The 19,661-nt window shown below is 52.4% G+C and overlaps 1 protein-coding gene across 1 annotated transcript; it reads right to left on the reverse strand.

Annotated features, from left to right (window-relative positions):
* Window positions 1-5,729: 5,729 nt before the first annotated feature.
* TMEM82 (transmembrane protein 82) lies at window positions 5,730-13,120 on the reverse strand. The gene is made up of 6 exons (XM_029066214.2): window positions 12,659-13,120; window positions 12,350-12,422; window positions 9,609-9,783; window positions 8,057-8,465; window positions 6,876-7,063; window positions 5,730-6,666 (listed from the first exon to the last, which is right to left on the reverse strand). Exons 1-6 carry the CDS (start codon window positions 13,080-13,082, stop codon window positions 6,508-6,510), a joined length of 1,428 nt encoding a protein of 475 aa, XP_028922047.1. The 5' UTR covers window positions 13,083-13,120; the 3' UTR covers window positions 5,730-6,507.
* Between the last annotated feature and the right edge of the window lie 6,541 nt (window positions 13,121-19,661).

Consider the following 19,661-nt stretch of genomic DNA (forward strand, 5'->3'; position numbering starts at 1 on the left):
GAGAGGGGAGAGACAGGAGGCAGGATGGTCAGTGAGGAGGCTGAGGCAGTATTCAAGGTGCAAAATGATAAGTGATTAGATCAGCAGGACAATGGTTTGGATGGAGAGGAAAGAACAGATTTACTAGAAGTTGTAGAACTGACGGGATTTTGTGACAGAATATGTAGGCTAAATGGGAAAGATAATGTAAGGATAATGCCAAGGTTAAGGGCTTATGAGACTGGGAGGATAGGATAGTCTACTTGATAGAGAAATCATGTAGAGGACAGAGTTTGGGTGGGGAAATGAGGAGTTCTGTTTTGGACAAGATAAGTCTGAGGTGTCTCAGGACATGCTGGTGCCCCACGCTAAAGGAGGGAGCTTGGAGGGCGGTTTGAGGAAGAAGCAGAAGGGGGAAGGAGGAAAGATGTGCTCCCCCCCCGCTCACCCAGCTGAAGAGTTCTTAAGGCCTAGTTTGCCTTTATGATAGAACTGATCATGCACCTTGAGGTTTGTGGTTTACATCTCCCACAAACACTTGCTAAGACTCAGACCATCTTGCTAAGACTCATAGGTCGTCTTGGGATGTTACAGAATAGACATGGCCCCTGTTCTAAAAGATCTTACCATCTAATAGGGGAAACAGAACTGATGAGAGTACAATAAACCTAAACATGGAAATATAATTTTGAGTACTTTGAAGGAGAAGGATCGGTCAGAGATTGTGTCATTTTGGAGAAGAATGAATGGGTTAATCTGATTAATTTATACTGGCCCCAACATTTGGTACATTCTTGGCACATAGCACAGAATAGATATTATTATTATCAATAATAATAATACAATAATATTAATAACATTCAAGGGAAGACTTCCCAGAGGAAGGAATATATGTGCATAGGTTTGCTTTATTTATTTTTTTACCTCTCTAGTTTAAGTATCAATCTATTAATCCTTGGCATTTATTGAGCACTCACTGTGTGCACAGCACTGTTCTAAGGGTTCGGGAGAGTACAATACACTACTGTTGGTAGATGTGATCTCTGCCCACAAGGAACATACAGTGTAGATAGGAAGACAGGCATTAAAATAAATTACAGATAGAGGAAATAATAATAATATTGGTATTTGTTAAGCACTTACTACGTGCCAAGTACTGTACTAAGCGTGGAGGTGGATACAAGCAAATCAGGTTGGACAAAGTCTCACAGTCTCGATCCGCATTTTGCAGAGGCGGTAACTGAGGCACAGAGAAGTGAAGTGAACTTTATCCACCCAATGTTTTCCCCCAACTCAGGTAACCTTATCCTCCCTCTGCATTTTAGACCAACTCTGAGCATGCCTACGGGTCACCGATTTGTCTTCCACCGTCTTAATAATAATAATGTAATGTTGGTATTTGTTACGCGCTTACTGTGTACCCAGTACTGTTCTAAGCGCTGGGGTAGACACAGGGGAATCAGGATGTCCCACATGGGGCTCACAGTCTTAATCTCCATTTTACAGATGAGGCAACTGAGGCACAGAGAAGTTAGGTGACTTGCCCACAGTCACACAGCTGCCAAGTGGCAGAGCCGGGATTCGAACTCATGACCTCTGACTCCAAAGCCCAGGCTTTTTCCACTGAGCCACGTCTTGCCAATCGGTCCCTGCTAAATGTCTTCCTACAATCTGGTTTTATTTCCAAGTGGACTGGGCATCTCCTTCTTTTTTCTCCCAACACAAACTCTGCTGCAGACCAACTCATTGCCAGAGGATAGGCTGGGGATTGAATAATGCCAAACCAGGGACTCCTGCAAAAGTTTGTCTTTAACAAGAGGTCAGAAATGTAGTAAAAATAATCAGAGCAGCCATTTGGCCATGCAGAAAATCAGATTCTAATGCAAATTTCTCAAATTTGGTGCAACTGAATTATTGGCTCATTCTCTATATTAACCTTAAGTGATTTATAAAAATGTGTCTTACAAAAACGGCCTTAATTCTAATTTTTCCATTTGCTATGGTCAGTCCATCCACAATTCCTATCCCAGTTTTCTTGAAATTATCATCAGTTATGAAATAGCAACGGTAAATTTTCCCATCAGATGCAGACAAGTCACACTTGCTATTTTTGACCCGGGTGTCTGGACTCCGTCTCGCCATCCTTGGTGGGTGGGTTGTCTTGAAGGCAGCAAGGACACGTTCCCAGATTCCGAGGACTGGCACTGCCAGTGAAAACAGGGCTGCCCAGCGGACGGAGCCCAGCCCCTCGTCTGTATCTGATAAGGACACTGCCCAGCCCGGCCTGGGCGAGTGCCCAGCGTGGTAATCAGTTCCCTTAACCAATTACTCTCCCCCTCTTCAAAGCCTTATTGAAGCCACATCTCCTCCAAGTGGCCTTCCCTGACTGAGCCCTCCTTTCCTCTTCTCCCACTCCCTTCTGCATCATCTTGACTTCCTTTATTCCTCCTCAAGCCCCACAGCACTTATGTACATATCTGTAATTTTATTTATTTGTATTAATGTCTGTCCCCCCCCCAGATTATGAGCTCATTGTGAGCAAGGATTGTCACTGTTTATTGTTCTATTGTACTTTCCCAGGCGCTTAGTACAGTGCTCTGTACACAGTGTTTAATACAACTGAATGAATGTTGTATTGTTCTCTCCCAAGTGTTTAACACAGTACCCTGCACACAGAAAGAGCTCAATAAATACGATAGACTGACTGATAGACTGACTGCTCCAACTCTTTTCCAGATGAAGTCCTGACAGCAGCCTGGCCCAGGCCACTGCTCTGCTGCAGGTTTCCTGCAGGATTCTGGGTGGGCACACGTTTCCTCTCACTGAGATCCCTACCCTCCTCCCACCCTCTGACAGGGAAAATCCTAGGAATCTGGGCTCAGGACGGGGTGTGGTGGAGCAGGTCCTGTGATTCAGGAGTCCGCTTCTCTTTGAGTCAGGCCTGAGTCAAGACCTCAGCCTGAGGGGCTCCCAGAATCCTCCACAGGGCTCAGGCGCTTAACCCAGGAAGGAGACGGAGGCAGAGGGAGGGACATCCTGGAACGGGGCATCCTGGGGTGTCAGAGTTGATCCAGAAATAGAACAGAAATTGACCCAGACAGATCACCGGCTTCCCTTTTTCCAGAGAAGGAACTGCCTCTCCCAGCGGCCTGTGTTCCCAAGGCCTAAGGCCCAGTAGACCCAGAAGTCCGGCCTCCACTGACCTGAAGTACGACCACGGGCAGGTCACCTAACCTCTCTGGGCCTCAGTTCCCCATCTATAAATTGGGAAAGTGCTTTGACACCAACTTTCTCCTGCCCTACCCCAAACACTAGTGCTATGACTTAGGTTTCTCCTGCCTTGGTCTGGCCTACCCATCCTGCCTCCCTTTCCCAGAATGTTCTAACTGCCTTTATCCCTCCTGCAGGGGTGCAGTTCCGAGACCAGATCCAGGGTCACCTGCCCACCTCTGCCTTCAGCTCTGACAGGGTAGGAAAGAGGAAAGGGATCAGAGGAGCTGCATGCGTCCTCACCCAGCCCTGGAAACCTCACTGGGCCGCTTGGCAGTCAGAGGGCATCAGTCTGGCTTTCAGCCAGCCCGTTCCCGGTTTAGTATGGACAGAGCTCCAGGTGCCTATACATCTGGCAACCAACCTCCCGCTGCCTCAATTCCTGCCGCTGAGTCGCCTGGCTTGGAAGCAGTACCTACGCTCACAGGGACCTGGGAAAGGAACACAAAGCCTTGGAAGTAAGGGCCAGGAGCAGGGGTAGGAGATAAGCTACAACTATGTGGAGTTCTGCACATATATAACATCACGTTATCCTCTAGATGACATCCTAGAGGATAATATGTTCTCTAGAGGATATTATGACATTCCCTAGACTGTGAGCTTGTCCTCTAGACTCTGAGCTTATTATTGTGGGCAGGGAATACTAACTTTGTTGTATTGTATTCTCCTAAGTACTTAGTACAGTGCTCTACGCACAATAAGCGCTCAGTAAATATGACTGATTGATGTTACACTGTGTGTCTGGTCTCTGCATGCATTATTGCTTGCATGGGTATGTTTCTTTGAAGCCAACAGGGGTGCCCCTCTACATGGGAGGGAGAGAAGTAGCCCAGCTCAGGGGTAGGTTTATTATTATTAATTTTTAAATGGTATTTGCTAAGCACACAGTATGTGTCAAGCACTGTTCTAAGCGCTTGGGTAGAAACAAGTTTATCAGGGTGGACACAGTCCCTGCCCCATGGGGCTCCCAGTCTAAGTAGGAGGGAGAACAGGCATTTAATCCCCATTTTACAGCTGAGAAAACTGAGACACAGGGAAATGAAGTGACTTACCCAAGCAAGCAGTTGGCAGTCGGGATTAGAACCCAGGTCCTCTGACTCCCAGGCCCGTGCTCTTTCCACTAGGCCACGTGGTTTCTTGTGAAGCAGGTCAGCTCCTTCTGCCTCCGTCTAGTCCTCCCACAGCCAGAAACCTGAGCTGGTCCTCAGGTTTGGGTTCTGACTGACAGGCTGAGGGGGGTGGGGGAGGCGGGCTGGGGGCTGCTCCCTGGCTTTTGAGAATGAGGGTGGGATTATCAGGAGGGGTGGTTATGGGCGGGGCTTGTCTTGACATAGAGGAAATCTCAAATAGGCCCAGCCTGGGGCAGCCCCCTCCCCTCTTCTCCTCTCTCTTCCCACTCCCCAGGGAGCGGGCAGCAGTAAGGCAAGAGAATTGGGCAGGGTGGATGTGTGACTGACTCCCCAGCTCTTAGCTTGGGGGCAGAAGGAAGGAAGGAAGAAGGCAAAGAGCTCATTCCCGTGGCCCTGAGAGCTGCCAGGAACCTGTCGGGGCAGGCTTGAACTCTACCCTGTTTCCTGCCTCCTCCCTCTCTTTCCCTCCTAGCTGTCCTCCCCTCCCCGCCCACCCCCCCAACCACCTGCATGCACAGACATAAGGAGAGATGCCCACAAAGGCCCAGGCCCTGCCCTAGCCCAGGGGCAGTGGAGGGCAAGATGGGGGCATTGTGGCAAACTCTCTTCCAGCTGGGGTCTTCAAAAGGGGTTTGGCCCTAGTAACAGTGACACCTACTAGGCATCCATGCTGGGCTGGGGATCCTCTCTGCCATAGCAACACCCATTACTGACTTCCCCCTCCTCTCCCTCTTTCCCTCTCCCCCTCCAATCCATTCCCTTCCTCCCCACCTCTCTGACTTGTCTCTTCCTTCTGTTCCACACCCATCCCGGGCAGGGGGAGGCCTCATCTTCCCATGCCCAGACTGGAAGCAGCAATTCCCGGGGATAACAATAATAATAAATAATAATGATGGTATTTGTTAAGCACTTACAATGTGCCAAGCACTGTTCTAAGCGCCGGGATAGATACAAGGTAATCAGGTTGTCCCACGTGGCGCTCCCAGTCTTCATCCCCATTTTACAGATGAGGCAACTGAGGCACAGAGAAGTTAAGTGGCTTGCCCAAAGTCACCCCGCTGATAAGCGGCAGAGGCTGGATTAGAACTCATGACCTCTGACTTTTTCCACTGAGCCATGCTGCAGGAGAGTTGCTGGGTTTTCCAGTAGGAATGGGGCAGGGTCCGGGAGCCAAGGCCAAGATGGAGCAGGAGGGCAGAAAGAAGACTGAGCCGGCAGCTGCTCCAGCCTCCCACTGCACCCACCCCCCCCAACGCTCACCCCTCTCAGTCAGTCCAGCCCCACCCCCACTGCCGCTTACTTGCCTTCCCCCACTTCACCACACCCCTCCCCATCACTCCCCACTTGGCATATCAGAAAGTCAGAGTCTTTATTGCTCACAGGTCCAACATGGAACTGGCAGAGAGTCCAAGAATTGGAGAAGGGACCAGGGTGGGGGAAAACAGAGGGAGGAGGAAAAGGAGATGGGGAATAGTGAAGTCCAGATGGACCCTCGCCTTCACTGCGCTTGCAAGCTGGGAGTCCCCAAGTTGAGCCAGTGGCTGCTTCCGGGTAACCTCCTCTCCCCAGCTGCCAGGTAGCCCCCTTTGCCCTCTCCATCCCTGCCCACCTCAGACCCAACAGGAATCCCCTCAGTTTAGGCCCTAGCCCTTGAGGGAGGGGGAGCTGGGACTACTGGGCCCAACAGCTTGGTTTCTAGGAACTGGGTGGAAACAGGCCAGTAAGGAGTTAAGTTTTCCTACCTCCAGTCCAGCTTCCCGCACTGATAAAAACGTGCAGATCTGTCCAGGGGGACAGTCCCCATAGGCCTGGCGGGAAACAGTAGAAGGAGGGAACACCCAGGCCTTGGGAGGGTTGGGGGGGAAGGGAGAGATGATGGAGGGCAGGGGAGGGCAGGGCAGAGGGCCCAGATATCACATCCCAGCCAAGACCTTAAACCTTATCGGAGCTGGTGGGGGTGGGCCAGAGCCTGAAGTCATCAAAGTTCTTCCAAGTCAGCAGTCATCCAGGCTTCTTCCCGTTTCCAAAGCCTTGCGTCCTGAAGGCTGTAGCCAGGGTGGGCAGTCACAGCCCCCACCGGAGCCTCCCTGGGTCAGCACTTGGCCCCAGACCGAGAATCTGGTCCGGGTTAGTCACCAGGCTGCGGCGATTTCCTCAGCCTCAGGGCCTGACCCTCCTTCTTCCCAGTCTCGGACCGGCCCCTTTGTCTGGTGCTGTTTGGCCGCGTGGTGCTGCTGGGACCTGCAGCTGAAGGCCTCTCTGAGGCCTGAGCTTGGTCAGAATCCACCTACAGACAGAAAAACAGAGAGACGGCCGGGTGAAGCCAGGGTCCAGGACACACAGGAGCCCATTTAGCCTTCCCTTGTCCTCCTACCACACCTCAGATCTACCCGTTGCTGGCCGACATCCGGGTGGGGGTGGGGCGGGGAGAGCTGGCCAACACTGGGGGGGAAGTGGCCTGTGAGAGTACCTGAAGGGCGAGAGGTAGGGTCTCACCTGCATCTGGCAGATGTCCAGCATGGCCTTGGAGCCCGTCAGACACCACAACTCCCCGATGAAGGAAATTAGGACGCCAAAGATGTCTGCCCAGCGGCCCACGGTCAGCAGGAGGATAAAGAGGCCGCCCATGCGCACAAATACCGTCTGGTACCGGTTCTGTTGACTGGGGTGCTGACGCTGCTCCTCTGCTCTTGCCAAAAAGCCGACGCATGTCACGGTCAGGTTGGGGTTCACGGGAACCAGCCCTCCCCACCTCAACTTAGGTCAACTCAGAGTGTGGTCCAGGGGCAGAGGGGGTAGCCTAGGAGGGCCTGGGTAACTGGTTCCTGGCTCCTGCCTCAGTCTCCTCTTCTCCTGAGCCCTCTTTGCCTCCCCATCCCCTTCCTAACTGGGGGTAGTTGGCAAGTTGGGAAGGAGGGGTCATTAGACCTTTGGTGGAAGGTGAGGAGACTGGGGGGCTGAGAAAGGGGTGGCCCAGACTCCTTGTGCTTACACTGGAGAGGCTGGACCAGGGCCCCAGCCTGTGAGTGGAGGAGGTGGGGGGGGTCAATCTGCAGGGAGGTGCTCAGTGAGGTCAGCAGAAACCAAAGGCAGGATGGACCAGAGCTGAGAAAATGTGGCAGTTTGTACATAGCACTGCCCCCCCAAATCAACATTTATTCCCAAAACTAAGGAGCTGGGAAGTCTGGCACCTTGGGGTTGGGACTCCCATCAGAAAGGAATCAAAGGGACAGGGGAGAGGCCTGGTGCCCAGATCCCTGCTGGGGGGTGGGCAGGCTGCTACAGGCCTGCAGATGGGATTTCTGCCCACCTTGGGTCACCAGGGAGAAGCCAGAGACCAGCCTCCGCCCTGTGCTGGGCCCTGAGTTCTAGGCTGCCTGCACCCAAGCAGCCTCCAGCAAGGCTGGATGGGCCCAGGTCCCCCGGCCCTCCTCCCAAAATGGGCTGGGGTCAAGCCCACCCACCGTCCACTGTCTCCCTGCCTCAGGGGCTGCCCGAGCACCCGATGCCCGTGAACCAGCAGGGAAGGAAATCAGGTCCTCAAAATGGCCAGGTCAGCCCCTGCCCATACCTCCCAGGGCCACCTCTCTTTCCAGCCCAGCACTTGGGCTCCCAGCCCCGGGGTGAGGGGGCAGGGGACGGCGGCGGTCCAGGAACCCCCGAGCCCCCCACCCCACCTTGCATATAGATGACCAGCAGCGTATAGCAGATGGTGAGCGGGGTCCAGAAGCGCACGGCCTCCGAAGTGTTGAGGAAGTCGCGGTTGATGAGTGCCACGGCTGCCAGGTCCCCCACCAGGAAGGCAGTCTTGAGCCCCTGGCCGAGCAGGGTGGGGAGGGAGTGCCAGGTGGCCAGCAGGGACAGGCAGGCCCCGCAGTAGTGCTGCTGGCTGTGCAGCTCGTAGAGGCAGAGGACGTGGCGGCCGAGGCGACGGGCAAGGCGGGCCAGCAGCCCCGCCAGCCCCAGGCTCAGGAGGAGGTTCCAGGTGCGGTGCGGTGCCCCCTCCAGAAGGAAGCTCAGGCTGCAGGTCAGGGTGCAGCCCAGGGAGTACTGGCACAGCAGGTGCAGCTGGGGATTCGGCGGGCCCTGGGGGATGGTGAGCGGGTGGGAAAGCAGCCGGGGACCCACTGCGGGCAGGGTGGGCAGGACACCGACGGACCACCCCGGAACACCTCTTCAAAGCCCCACTAAAAACCACATTAATCAATCGGTGGCATTTATTGAGTACTTAGTGGGGCAGGGTCTCTGTCCAGCCTGATTAACTGGCATCTACCCCAGCACGTAGAAATTGCTTGACACACAGGAAGTGTTTAACAAATACGAAAATAATAATAATACAGTGGAATACAATACAATGGAGTTGGTAGACAGGGTCCCTGCCTACAAGAAGCTTACAGTCTACATCACCTGGGAAGCAGCAGGGCGGAGTGGATAGAGCACGGGCCTGGGAGTCAGAAGGTTATGGGTTCTAATCCCGGCACCACCACTTGTCTGCTGTGTGAATTTGGGCAAGTCACTTCACTTCTCTGTGCCTCAGTTACCTCGTCTGTCAAATGCGGATTGAGACTTGAGCCCCAAGAGGCACAGGGACTGTGTCCAACCCGATTTGCTCGTATCCTCCCCAGCGCTTAGTGCAGTGCCTGGCACCTATTAAGTGCTTAACTAATACCACAATTAATCACCTCCGAGAAACCTCTCATTTCCCCACCCTTATTGCCCTCCTTTCCACATTGCCTGCTCACTTGGGTCGGTACCCCTTAAGCACTTCGATACCTCACCAGCACCATGCATGTATATATCCCTGTGCTCTACTCCTTGCCTCTCTGTAATATATTGCCATGTAGACTGTAAGCGCCTTGTGGGCAGGGATCGTGTCTACCAACTCTATCGTTCTGTACTCTCCCAATCACTTAATATAATACCATTGACAGACTGACGCGTGGGTTCCACGTAACCTCTCATCTGTTTCCCTCCCTCACAATTGTCTGGGAACCCTCACTCCTCCAACCCCCGCGCAGTGAATACCAAAAGCCAAGAACACTGGGAGTCCCAAGAGGAGGATGAGGATCGATCTCATGGCCCTACTCCAAATCAAGGGGAGGGGCAGGGGTTGGGGCCCAGGAGTCCCCCTTGAGGGGCAACGGGATCTGGTCTCGACCAGGTCTGCTGTGGCTGGGTGACCCACCCCTCTTTTCCTCCCCACCAACCTCGTCCCTCTACAGAACTCACCTTGCTCATCGACAGCAGCGTGGAGACGGCCCGCAGTGAGAATTCCAGGGACACAAGGGCGGCCACCCGGGCCCCCACCACCGAGAAAATGCCCGTCAACACCAACAGGTGCAGCTGCTCCAGCAGGGCCCACTGGGACCGCAGACGCTCTTTCTCCACTTGCCACTCAGGGTCTCTGGGGTGGAGGAAGTGGAGACCCCGATGGCCTCCACAGGGCCGCCCCCACCCCATCCTCTCCCACCCTCCCCCCAGCCACCGCTGCTCAGTCGGGTGACAAGCGCTCAGGAGTTGGGGGAATGATGGGATTGGAGGTCGGTGGCAGCTCGCCGGACTCCTCCGCCTTCCTGCTCCACTTCCCACTGCTTTCACAGTTCCCCCAAGAATGCCAATCCTGAAGGTCCAGAGGAAAGTCCCCAGAGACCGCTTAGCTCCTTCTCTCATGACTCTCCTGCCCAAGTTTGAGGGGGCCATCCTGGGCTTGCCCCCTCCCAACCCCACTGGATGGCCCCAATCAATCAATCCATGGTATTTATTGAGCACTTACTGTGTGCAGAGCACTGCACTAAGCACTTGGGAGAGTACAATACAACAGACCTGTCCATAATGAGCTTATGGTCTAGGGGTGACTGGGGAGCATAACACTAAATACCACTGATTGATTGACGGATGGGTGAGGACATTCATCTTGGGAGGTGGTGTGAAGAGGGGTGGGGAGGGGGCGGGGATTCGAGTTGCTCTCCTGCTCAAGCCTCCACCAGGCATCTGGAAGGGAGAGTAGTATTGGACTCAGGAGTCCCCAGGCCACCGAACCTGCTGCTCAGGTGGGGGTTCTCTCTGGGGCTGCCTGGCTGCTTTGCTGGGGGCGAGTTGGGGGAAGACAGTTAAAGGTCTGCAGAGGGCCAGGATGCCCCCGACAACCCAGGTCCAAGCCAACTCTTTAAACTTCTTCCCTCTCATCTACATCCTGTCTCTGACCTGCAATGTCCTCCCCTTCCCATCCTCAGTCGAACACTCTCCCCACCTTCAAAAGCCTTACTGAAGGCACACCTCCTCCAAAATGCCTTCCCCATCTAAGCCCTCATTTTCTCTTCTCCCACTCCTTCCCTTCCCCCTCTAAACTCTAAGCCTATTGTGGATAGGGAATGTGTCTGTTTATAGGGCTTAATACAGTGCTTTGCACACAGTAAGCGCTCTATAAATACGGCAATGAATGTTTGAATGTCAACCCTGCACTTGGATTTACACCCTTTTTTCACCCCGCCCTCAGCCCCAAGGCACTTCTGTACACACCTGTAATTTATTTTTTGTATTAATGTCTGTCTCCTCCCTCTAGACTGCAAACACATTGTGGGCAGGAGACAGGTATATCGACTGTTATACCGTACTCTCCCAGGTGCTTAGTACAGTGCTGTGCACACAGTAAACACTCAATAAATATGATTGATTGATTGTTTCCCTCTTCGTTGGCCCCAGTCCTCCGAGGTCCTCAGCCCCAGCTCAGGGGTCAGGGACGATGGGGTTGAGAGGAAGAGGGAGGCAGAGGAGGTGGAGGGACTGTTAACCTTCTCACTGTACCTCCATCTCATATATCTCACCACCGACCCCTAGCCCACGTCCTGCCTCTGGCCTGGAACACCCTCCTTCCTCATATCCATTACAGAGAAGCAGCGTGCCTCAGTGGAAAGAGCACGGGCTTGGGAGTCAGAGGTCATGGGTTCGAATCCCTGCTCTGCCACTTGTCAGCTGTGTGACTTTGGGCAAGCCACTTAACCTCTCTGTGCCTCAGTTACCTCATCTGTAAAATGGGGATTAAGACTGTGAGCCCCACGTAGGACAACCTGATTCCCTTGTGTCTACCCCAGCGCTTAGTACAGTGCTCTGCACATAGTAAGCGCTTAACAAATACCAACATTATTATTAAATCCCGGCTCTGCCACTTGTCAGCTGTGTGACTGTAGCAAGTCACTTAACTTCTCTGTGCCTCAGTTACCTCATCTGTAAAATGGGGATTAAGACTGTGAGCCCCACGTAGGACAACCTGATTCCCTTGTGTCTACCCCAGCGCTTAGTACAGTGCTCTGCACATAGTAAGCGCTTAACAAATACCGACATTATTATTAAATCCTGGCTCTGCCACTTGTCAGCTGTGTGACTGTAGCAAGTCACTTAACTTCTCTGTGCCTCAGTTACCTCAACTGTAAAATGGGGATGAAGACTGTGAGACTCACGTGGGACAACCTGATGACCCTGTATCTGACCCAGCACTTAGAACAGTGCTCTGCACATAGTAAGCGCTTAACAAATACCACAATTATTATATCTGACAATTACTTTCCCCCCCTTCAAAGCCTTATTGAAGGCACATCTCCTCCAAGAGGCCTTCCCTGACTAAGCCCCCTCTTTCCTCTTCTACCATTCCCTTCTGCAGCTCCCTTTCTTCTTCTCCCCTCCCAGCCCCACAGCACTCATGCACAGGTCTGTAATTTATTTCTATTAACGACTGTCTCCACCCCCCTAGACTATAAAATCCTTGTGGGCAGGGAATGTGTCAGTTTATTGCTGTATTGTACTTTCCCAAGCGCTTAGTACGCTGCTCTGCACGAAGTAAACGCTCAATAGCTACAATTGAATGAATGCAGGGTGAGGGGTGGGCCGGGTCAACAGGGCCCAGCGGAGGCCTAATTCGGAGGGAGAGGAAGTCCGAGCCGTCCCGATTCCCGGAGGACACGGCTCATACTCACTGCAGGCAGCGGATGAAGAAGTAAATCTTCATGAAACTGCAGAGCACGGAGACGCCGCAGGCCCCGATGAGGCCTGGGAGACGGAGAGGGGGGACACGGCAGGGGAATTACCGTGGAGAAGGAGAAGGGGGGAGGGAGAGGGGCACTCACCTGGCAGGAGGGAGTCGAGCAGGTCAGAGCCCAACGGCAAGGAGGGGTAACTGGGGGAGCCTGGAGGTCAGGGAGGGCAGAGAGGGCTGGAGGGGACACGAAGGGACACACGACAGGGGAATTACCGTGGGGGGGGGGAGAAGGGGGCGGGATGCTCACCTTGCAGGAGGGAGTCGAGCAGGTCGGAGCCCCATTGCAGGGAGGGGAAGCCGGGGAGCCAGGAGGTGAGGGAGGGGAGAAAGAACATGGCTGAGAGGGGCAGGGGCAGGAGCAGGGGCAGGAGAGGGGCAGGGACAGGAGGGCGGCCAGCTCGGCCTGGCGCAGGGATGATGTCAACCCAGGTCTCAAAGGTCCCCGGCGGCAGATAGCGGGGAGGGAAAGGGGGCGGAGGGCACAGGAGGCGGGGGAGGGGGGAGAGGAGGAGCCGGTGGGTGGCCGCCGGGCAGGGCTTGCTGAGAAAGGGGGCGGCGGCGGCCGGGAAGCCAAGTGGTCCGAAGCTGGGGTCCAGGGGTTCACACGACTTCCCGGCAGCCTTCGGGCTCTGGACAAGCCAACTCTGGCCTGCCTGCCCCTCAGGAATCATAATGTTGGTATTTGTTAAGCGCTTACTATGTGCAGAGGACTGTTCGAAGCGCTGGGAGAGATACAGGGTAATCAGGTTGTCCCACGTGAGCTCACAGTTAATCCCCATTTTACAGATGAGGTCACTGAGGCCCAGAGAAGTGAAGTGACTTGCCCACTGTCACACAGCTGACAAGTCGCAGAGCCGGGAAAACACTGTTCTAAGCGCTGGGGAGGCTACAAGGTGGTCAGGTTGTCCCGCGTGGGGCTCACAGTCTTCATCCCCATTTTACAGAGGAGGCAACTGAGGCACAGAGAAGTTAGGTGACTTGCCCAAAGTCACACAGCTGACAAGTGGCTGAACCGGGATTTGAACCCATGTTCTCTGATTCCCAAGCCCAGGCACTTCCCACTGAGCCATGACTGACTGTCTGTCTGTTGATTAGACTGTAAGCCCGTCAATGGGCAGGAATTGTCTCTATCTGTTGCCAAATTGTACATTCCAAGCACTTAGTACAGTGCTCTGCACATAATAAGTGCTCAATAAATACTATTGAATGAATGACTGTCTCCCTCCCCAGGGCCAGGGCGCTGCCCTCCTGGTCCAGGCCCTGTCCTCCGGCCTGGTCAACAAGGGAGCAGGGAGGGAGGCCGCCCGGCCTTCACCCTCTCTGGGCCGGTCGTTGGAGGGTGCCAGCTGCTCGGCCTCCACAGGGCAGGTTGCAGGGGGACTGGCAGGAAGAAACTGGGGTCAAAGGGCTCAGCTGCTGGCACCGTTTTGTTGGGGTGACGGGCTCGGCCCCAAGGAGGCCTCCTGGGGGAACGGGGGCCATCGAGGCTGAAGGGCGGAGGGGCAGCAGGGAGGCAGGCCTAGGCAGGGGGGATGGGGGTCAAAGGGCGGGGCTGAGGAGGGGGCAGTTGGGCTGAGAGGAGAGCAGGGCCGAGGGCCAGCTGTGTGACTTGGGGCAAGTCACTTAACTTCTCTGGGCCTCAGTTACCTCATCTGTAAAATGGGGATGAGCCCCATTGGGACAACCGAGACCTTGTATCTACCCCAGCGCTTAGAACAGTGCTTGGCACATAGTAAGCGCTTAACAAATACCAAGATTTATTTATTATAAGTGGGAGAGGGACCAATGGGGGGGGCTGAGGGAGGGCAGAGCTGAGAGTGGCTTCATGGTTGAGGGACTAGAAAGGAGCAGTTGGAAAGTGTCGGGTGAAGGAGGGAAGAGAATTGGGGGTGAGGGGAGCCGTCCATCACCTCCTACCAGATTTTCAGGATTAAAAATCTCCCAGGGGTCGGCTCCAAGCTCCCAATCAGCTGTTTTCCCTACAGAGAGCCCTGTAGCCCCCCAGACAGAGACAGGGACAGCTGGCCCTCTCCCTTTCTCCCAACACTGCTTTCTCCTGGGCCTCTTTCTCTTCCCTCCTGTCTCCGATCCCTGGCTTCAAAGCCCTTTTGAAGGCCCATCTCCTCCAAGAGGCCTTCCTCCGACCCTCGAGTTTGTAGAGGAGTTATAACCTGGGGAGAACAGAAATCGATCAGGGAAAGTCTCGAGGTAATTTCAGAAAGGCTTTGAAGATGGGGAAAGCTGGGGTCATATGGAATTTCAATCCATGATATTTATCGAGCGCTTACTGTGTGCAGAGCACTGTAATAATAATAATAATAATGGTGGTATTTGTTAAGTGCTTACTATGTGCCAAACACTGTTCTAAGCACTGGAGAGGATACAAGGTGATTAGGTTGTCCCACATGGGGCTCACAGTCTCAATCCCCATTTCTCAGATGAGGCAACTGAGGCACAGAGAAGTTAAGTGACTTTCCCAAGGTCACACAGCAGACAAGTGGTGGAGCCAGGATTAGACTAAGTGCTTGGAAAAGTACAATACAACAGAGTTGGTAGACATGTTCTCTGCCCCCAACGAGTTTAGTTATGGGCAGAAGGACAGCATAAAGGTATCGACAAAAACTCATCAGACAGCCATGATGTTGGTGTGGGCATGAGAGATCTGGCTCCAATCAATCAAAAAATGGTATTTATTGAGCACTGTACTAAGTGCTTGGGAGAGTACAATACAAAAGAGGTGGTAGACACATTGGAGGACGGAGGGAGTTGCAAGCAAGGGGGAAAGGCTCACTCCAAGGGGGCGATCACCCCCATGGTTTTTTGAGCTGTCCTCGCCCCAAATCTCTGAAAAGATCTGAAGTTTTCCAATCTGGAAAGATTCAAAATGGGAGCCTATAGTCCCAGGCCTCATCTCCCCTAAGATCCCTGCCCCCTTCTGTTCTTGTGCACGGAATGAAAAGTTTTGCCTCTGGAACGGTGAGAGGGAGAAGTTCGAGGTGGGAGAAATAAGAATGAAGCTCATCGAGTAGGTTAGTTTGAGAGTTAAGAAAAGTGTGAGCTGGGGTGTAATGTGACAAGAGAGTGAATAAGTAGAAAGGAGATCCAATGTCTCAAAGCCAAAGATCAGGATTTGTACCTGATGTGGAGACAAAACCCGTACAAATACTATGGAAAGTAAAACAGAGGCACAAGACAAGCTCCCTGTCCAGAAGGCTTTTACTCTTTAATAAGAAATAATAATAATAATCACATTTATCAACCATATTTACTGAGTGCTTACTCTATGCAGAGCACTGTACTAAACAGTTGGAAGAATAGAATACAACAGAATCACTTAGTACATTGCTCTGCACACAGTAAGCACTCAATAAGCAGCGCGGCTTAGTGGAAAGAGCACGGGCTTGGGAGTCAGAGGTGGTGGGTTCTAATCCTGCTCCACCACTTGTCTGCTGTGTGACCTTGGGAAAGTCACCTAACTTCTCTGTGCCTCAGTTATCTCATCTGGAAAATGGGGATTAAGATTGTGAGCCCCACGTGGGACAACCTGATTACCTTGTATCTACCCCAGTGCTTAGAACAGTGCTTGGCACGTAGTAAGTGCTTAACAAATGCCATTATTATTATTATTAATAATAAATATGACTGAATGAATTGGCAGACATGTTCCCTGCCCATGACGAGCTTAAATTCTAGAAGGGAAGACAGACGTTAACATGAATAAGTAATTTATAACATAATTTAAAGATATGTACATAAGTGCTACAAGGTTGGGGGTGGGGCAAATATGAACTATCCAAAGGTCAAAGATAGACGACGCAGAAGGGAGAGTGAGCCGGGGGAAAGAGCGTTTAATCGGGGAAGGCCTCTTGGAGGAGATGTGACCTTAGTAATGCTTGGAAGGTGGAGAGAGTGGTGGTCTGGTATATATGGAGGGGGAGGGAGTGCCAGGCTGGGGGGGAGAATGTGAGAAAGGGATCAGCGGTGAGATCAACATGTTTGGGGCACAATGAGTATGCTGGTGCAAGAGAAGCGGAGTGTGTGGGCCGGGCTGTAGTAGATTAGTGAGGTGAGGTAGGGTGGGGCGATGAGATTGAGTGTTTATAGACAATGGTGAAGAGTTTCAGTTTGAGATGGCAGTGGATGGGCAGCCATTGGGGGTTCTTGGGGAGTGGGGAGACAGGAACTGAATGTTTTTGTTGATAAATGATTCGTGCAGCAGAGTGAAGTATGGAATGGAAATGGGAGAGACATGAGGCCAGGAGGTCAGTGAGGAGGCTGATGAAGTAGTCAAGGAGGGATGGATTAGGGATTGCATTAACGCGGTAGCGGTTTGGATGGTGAGGAAAGGGTGGATTTTAGCATCGTTGTGACGGTAGAACCGACGGGATTTGGTGACAGATCGAATACGTGGGTGGGACGCGAGAGATGAATCGAGGACAACGTCAAATTTATGGGCTTGTGAAGTAGGGAGGATAGTGGTGTGGTCTACAGTGATGAGAAAGACAAGGGGAGGTCAGGGGATGGGTGGGAAGATAAGGAGTTCAGTTATGGACATGTCTAATTTGAAGTGTTGGCAGATTCAGGTAACGGAACAAATGAGTTCTCCAATGGAGTGGTTGGAGAGGGAGAATAGAAGGGAACCTAGAAGTGAAGTGCTTTTTAGCACTTATTAGCCCGTACCTAAGTGCTTATTAGGTGCCAGGTGGTGAAGAAGGTACAAAATAATCAGATCTGACAGTCTCCCCTACAGGGTTCACATTAAAGAGGTAGGGCAGATATATAATCCCTATTTTACAGGTAATAATAATAATAATTCCAGTACTTGGTAAACACATTACTGTGTGTCAGGCACTGTACTAAGCACTGGGATGGATACAAGCAAATCGTGTTGGACACAGTCCCTGTCCCACGTGGGGCTCACAGTCTCAATCCCCGTTTTACAGATGAGGGAACTGAGGCCCAGAGAAGTGAGGTAACTTGCCCAAAGTCACCTAGCAAACAAGTGGCAGAGTCAGATTTAGAACCCATGACCTTCTGACTCCCAAGCCTGTGCTCCATCCACTGTGCCATGCTGCTTCTAATAACAGTGGTATTCGTTAAGGCCTATGTGCCAGACACTGTACTAGGCACTAAGGTAGATACAAGATAATCAGGTAGAACACAGTCCCTGTCCCACTTGGGGCTCACAGTCTAAGTGGGAGGGAGAACGAGCTTTGCAGCCCCTTTCTATTGAGGAAACTGAGGCACAGAGAAGTTAGTGACTTGTCCGAGATCACCCAGGAGCAAATGTCAGAGCAGGTATTAGAACTCAGGTTCTTTGATTCCCAGGAATAGGCTCTTTCCACTAGGTTTATCAGATAATAAAACAAAGGCACAGAGAGGTTGTTACCTATGTAAACTCACACAGTGGACCAGTGGCCATATTGAGATTAGAACCCAGATCTTCTGACTCTTTTCACTAGGCCATGCTCTTCCCCGTCCCCGAGGTCCTCTCCCAACCTCCACTGTGAGGGGAAACTGAGGTATCAAGCAGGACTCGGCCTGGAAAGGACCAGCAGGCAGGCATTAAATAATATTCAATAATGATGGTATTTGTTAAGTGCTTACTATGTGCCAAGCACTGTTCTAAGCACAAGTAACCTGATTACTGGGTAATTGGGTTGTCCCACTTGGGGCTCCCAGTCCCAGTTTTACAGATAAGGTAACTGAGGCCCAGAGAAGTTAAGTGACTTGCCCAAGGTCACACAAGCAGACGAGTGGCGGAGCCGGGACTAGAACCCACGTCCTCTGACTCCCAAGCCCGTGCTTTTTCCACTAAGAGCACTTGCTACTTTGCCAGCCACTTTGTGGTGAATGCAGTCTACCACCTAGGGGCCAGGTGAAAGAGTGTGGATGATTTGAGGCAATCCCTCACTACTGCTGTCGGAAAAACAAATCTAACATCGGCCCTGCCAACAGTAGAATTCACTTTTGTTTTCATTTTCCTGACCCAAGTCCTAAGTAAACAGGCAGCTCTGTATCTAATTTTTTAATGGTATTTATTAATAATAATAACAATAATAACTGTGGTATTTAAGCACTTACTGTGTGCCAGCCACAACAATAATAACTGTGGTATTTAAGCACTTACTGTGTGCCAGCCACTGTACTAAGCTTTGGGTAATAATAATAATGATTATGGTATTTATTAAGCGCTCACTATGTGCCAGGCACTGTACTGAGTACCAGGGTGGATACAAGGAAATTGGGCTGGACACAGTCTCTGCCCCACGTGGGGCTCCCAGTCTCAATCCCCATTTTACAGATGAGGGAACTGAGGCACAGAGAAGTGAAGTGACTTACCCAAGGCCAAATGGCTGACAGGTGGCAGAACCAGGATTAGAACCCATGACCTCCTGACTCCCCAGCCCGGGTGCTATCTGCTACCCCAGGCTGCCCAACCTGACCAGGTTGGATGCAATCCATGTCCCACGTGGGGCTCCGGTCTTAATCCCCATTTTACAGACGAGGTAACTGAGGCACAGGGAAGTGAAGTGACTCGCCCGAGGTCACACAGCAGACAAGTGGCAGAGTCGGGATTGAAACCCAGGCCCTTCTGCCTCCCTGGCCCCTTCTCTAGCCATTAGGTCACACTCCTCATTTGCTGAAGGGGCAGCAGCAGTCCCCGCAGCAGAAATCCTCTTGGTCCCTGAAGAGAAGGCCCAATTGGGCACCTACTCACCCTTAGTGACCCAGGGCAGGGGCCTGGGAAACGGACACTGCTCTCTTTCTGCGGCCTGGGGAGGAAAAGCGGCCTTTTCCAGCCCCGCTGACATCCCTGTGTGACTTGGGGCAAGTCACTTAACTTCTCTGTGCCTCAATTGTTATATATATTATTAATAATAATGTTGGTATTTGTTAAGCGCTATGTGCAGAGCACTGTTCTAAGTGCTGGGGTAGATACAGGGTAATCAGGTTGTCCCACATGAGGCTGACAGTCTTCATCCCCATTTTCCAGATGAGGGAACTGAAGCACAGAGAAGTGAAGTGACTTGCCCACAGTCACACAGCTGACAAGTGGCAGAGCCGGGATTCGAACCCATGACCTCTGACTCCCAAGTCCAGGCTCTTTCCACTGAGCCTATTATTCCTAGAGAAGCAGCGTGGCTGAGTGGAAAGAGCCCGAGCTTGGGAGTCAGAGGTCATGGGTTTGAATCCCAACTCCACCCCTTGTCAGCTGGGTGACTTTGGCCAAGTCACTTCACTTCTCT

Source organism: Ornithorhynchus anatinus, chromosome 5, assembly GCF_004115215.2.
Source record: "Ornithorhynchus anatinus isolate Pmale09 chromosome 5, mOrnAna1.pri.v4, whole genome shotgun sequence".
Taxonomy (NCBI): Eukaryota; Metazoa; Chordata; class Mammalia; order Monotremata; family Ornithorhynchidae; genus Ornithorhynchus; species Ornithorhynchus anatinus.

Coding starts and splice junctions, on each gene's coding strand:
- TMEM82 (XM_029066214.2), bottom strand. CDS start 13,082: ATGATTCCTGAGGGGCAGGCAGGCCAGAGTTGGCTTGTCCAGAGCCCG. Junction 8,466..9,608: donor CGCTGCTGTCGATGAGCAAG/GTGAGTTCTGTA, acceptor ACCATCCCCCAG/GGCCCGCCGAATCCCCAGCT. Junction 7,064..8,056: donor GCTGGTCATCTATATGCAAG/GTGGGGTGGGGG, acceptor TGGCAAGAGCAG/AGGAGCAGCGTCAGCACCCC.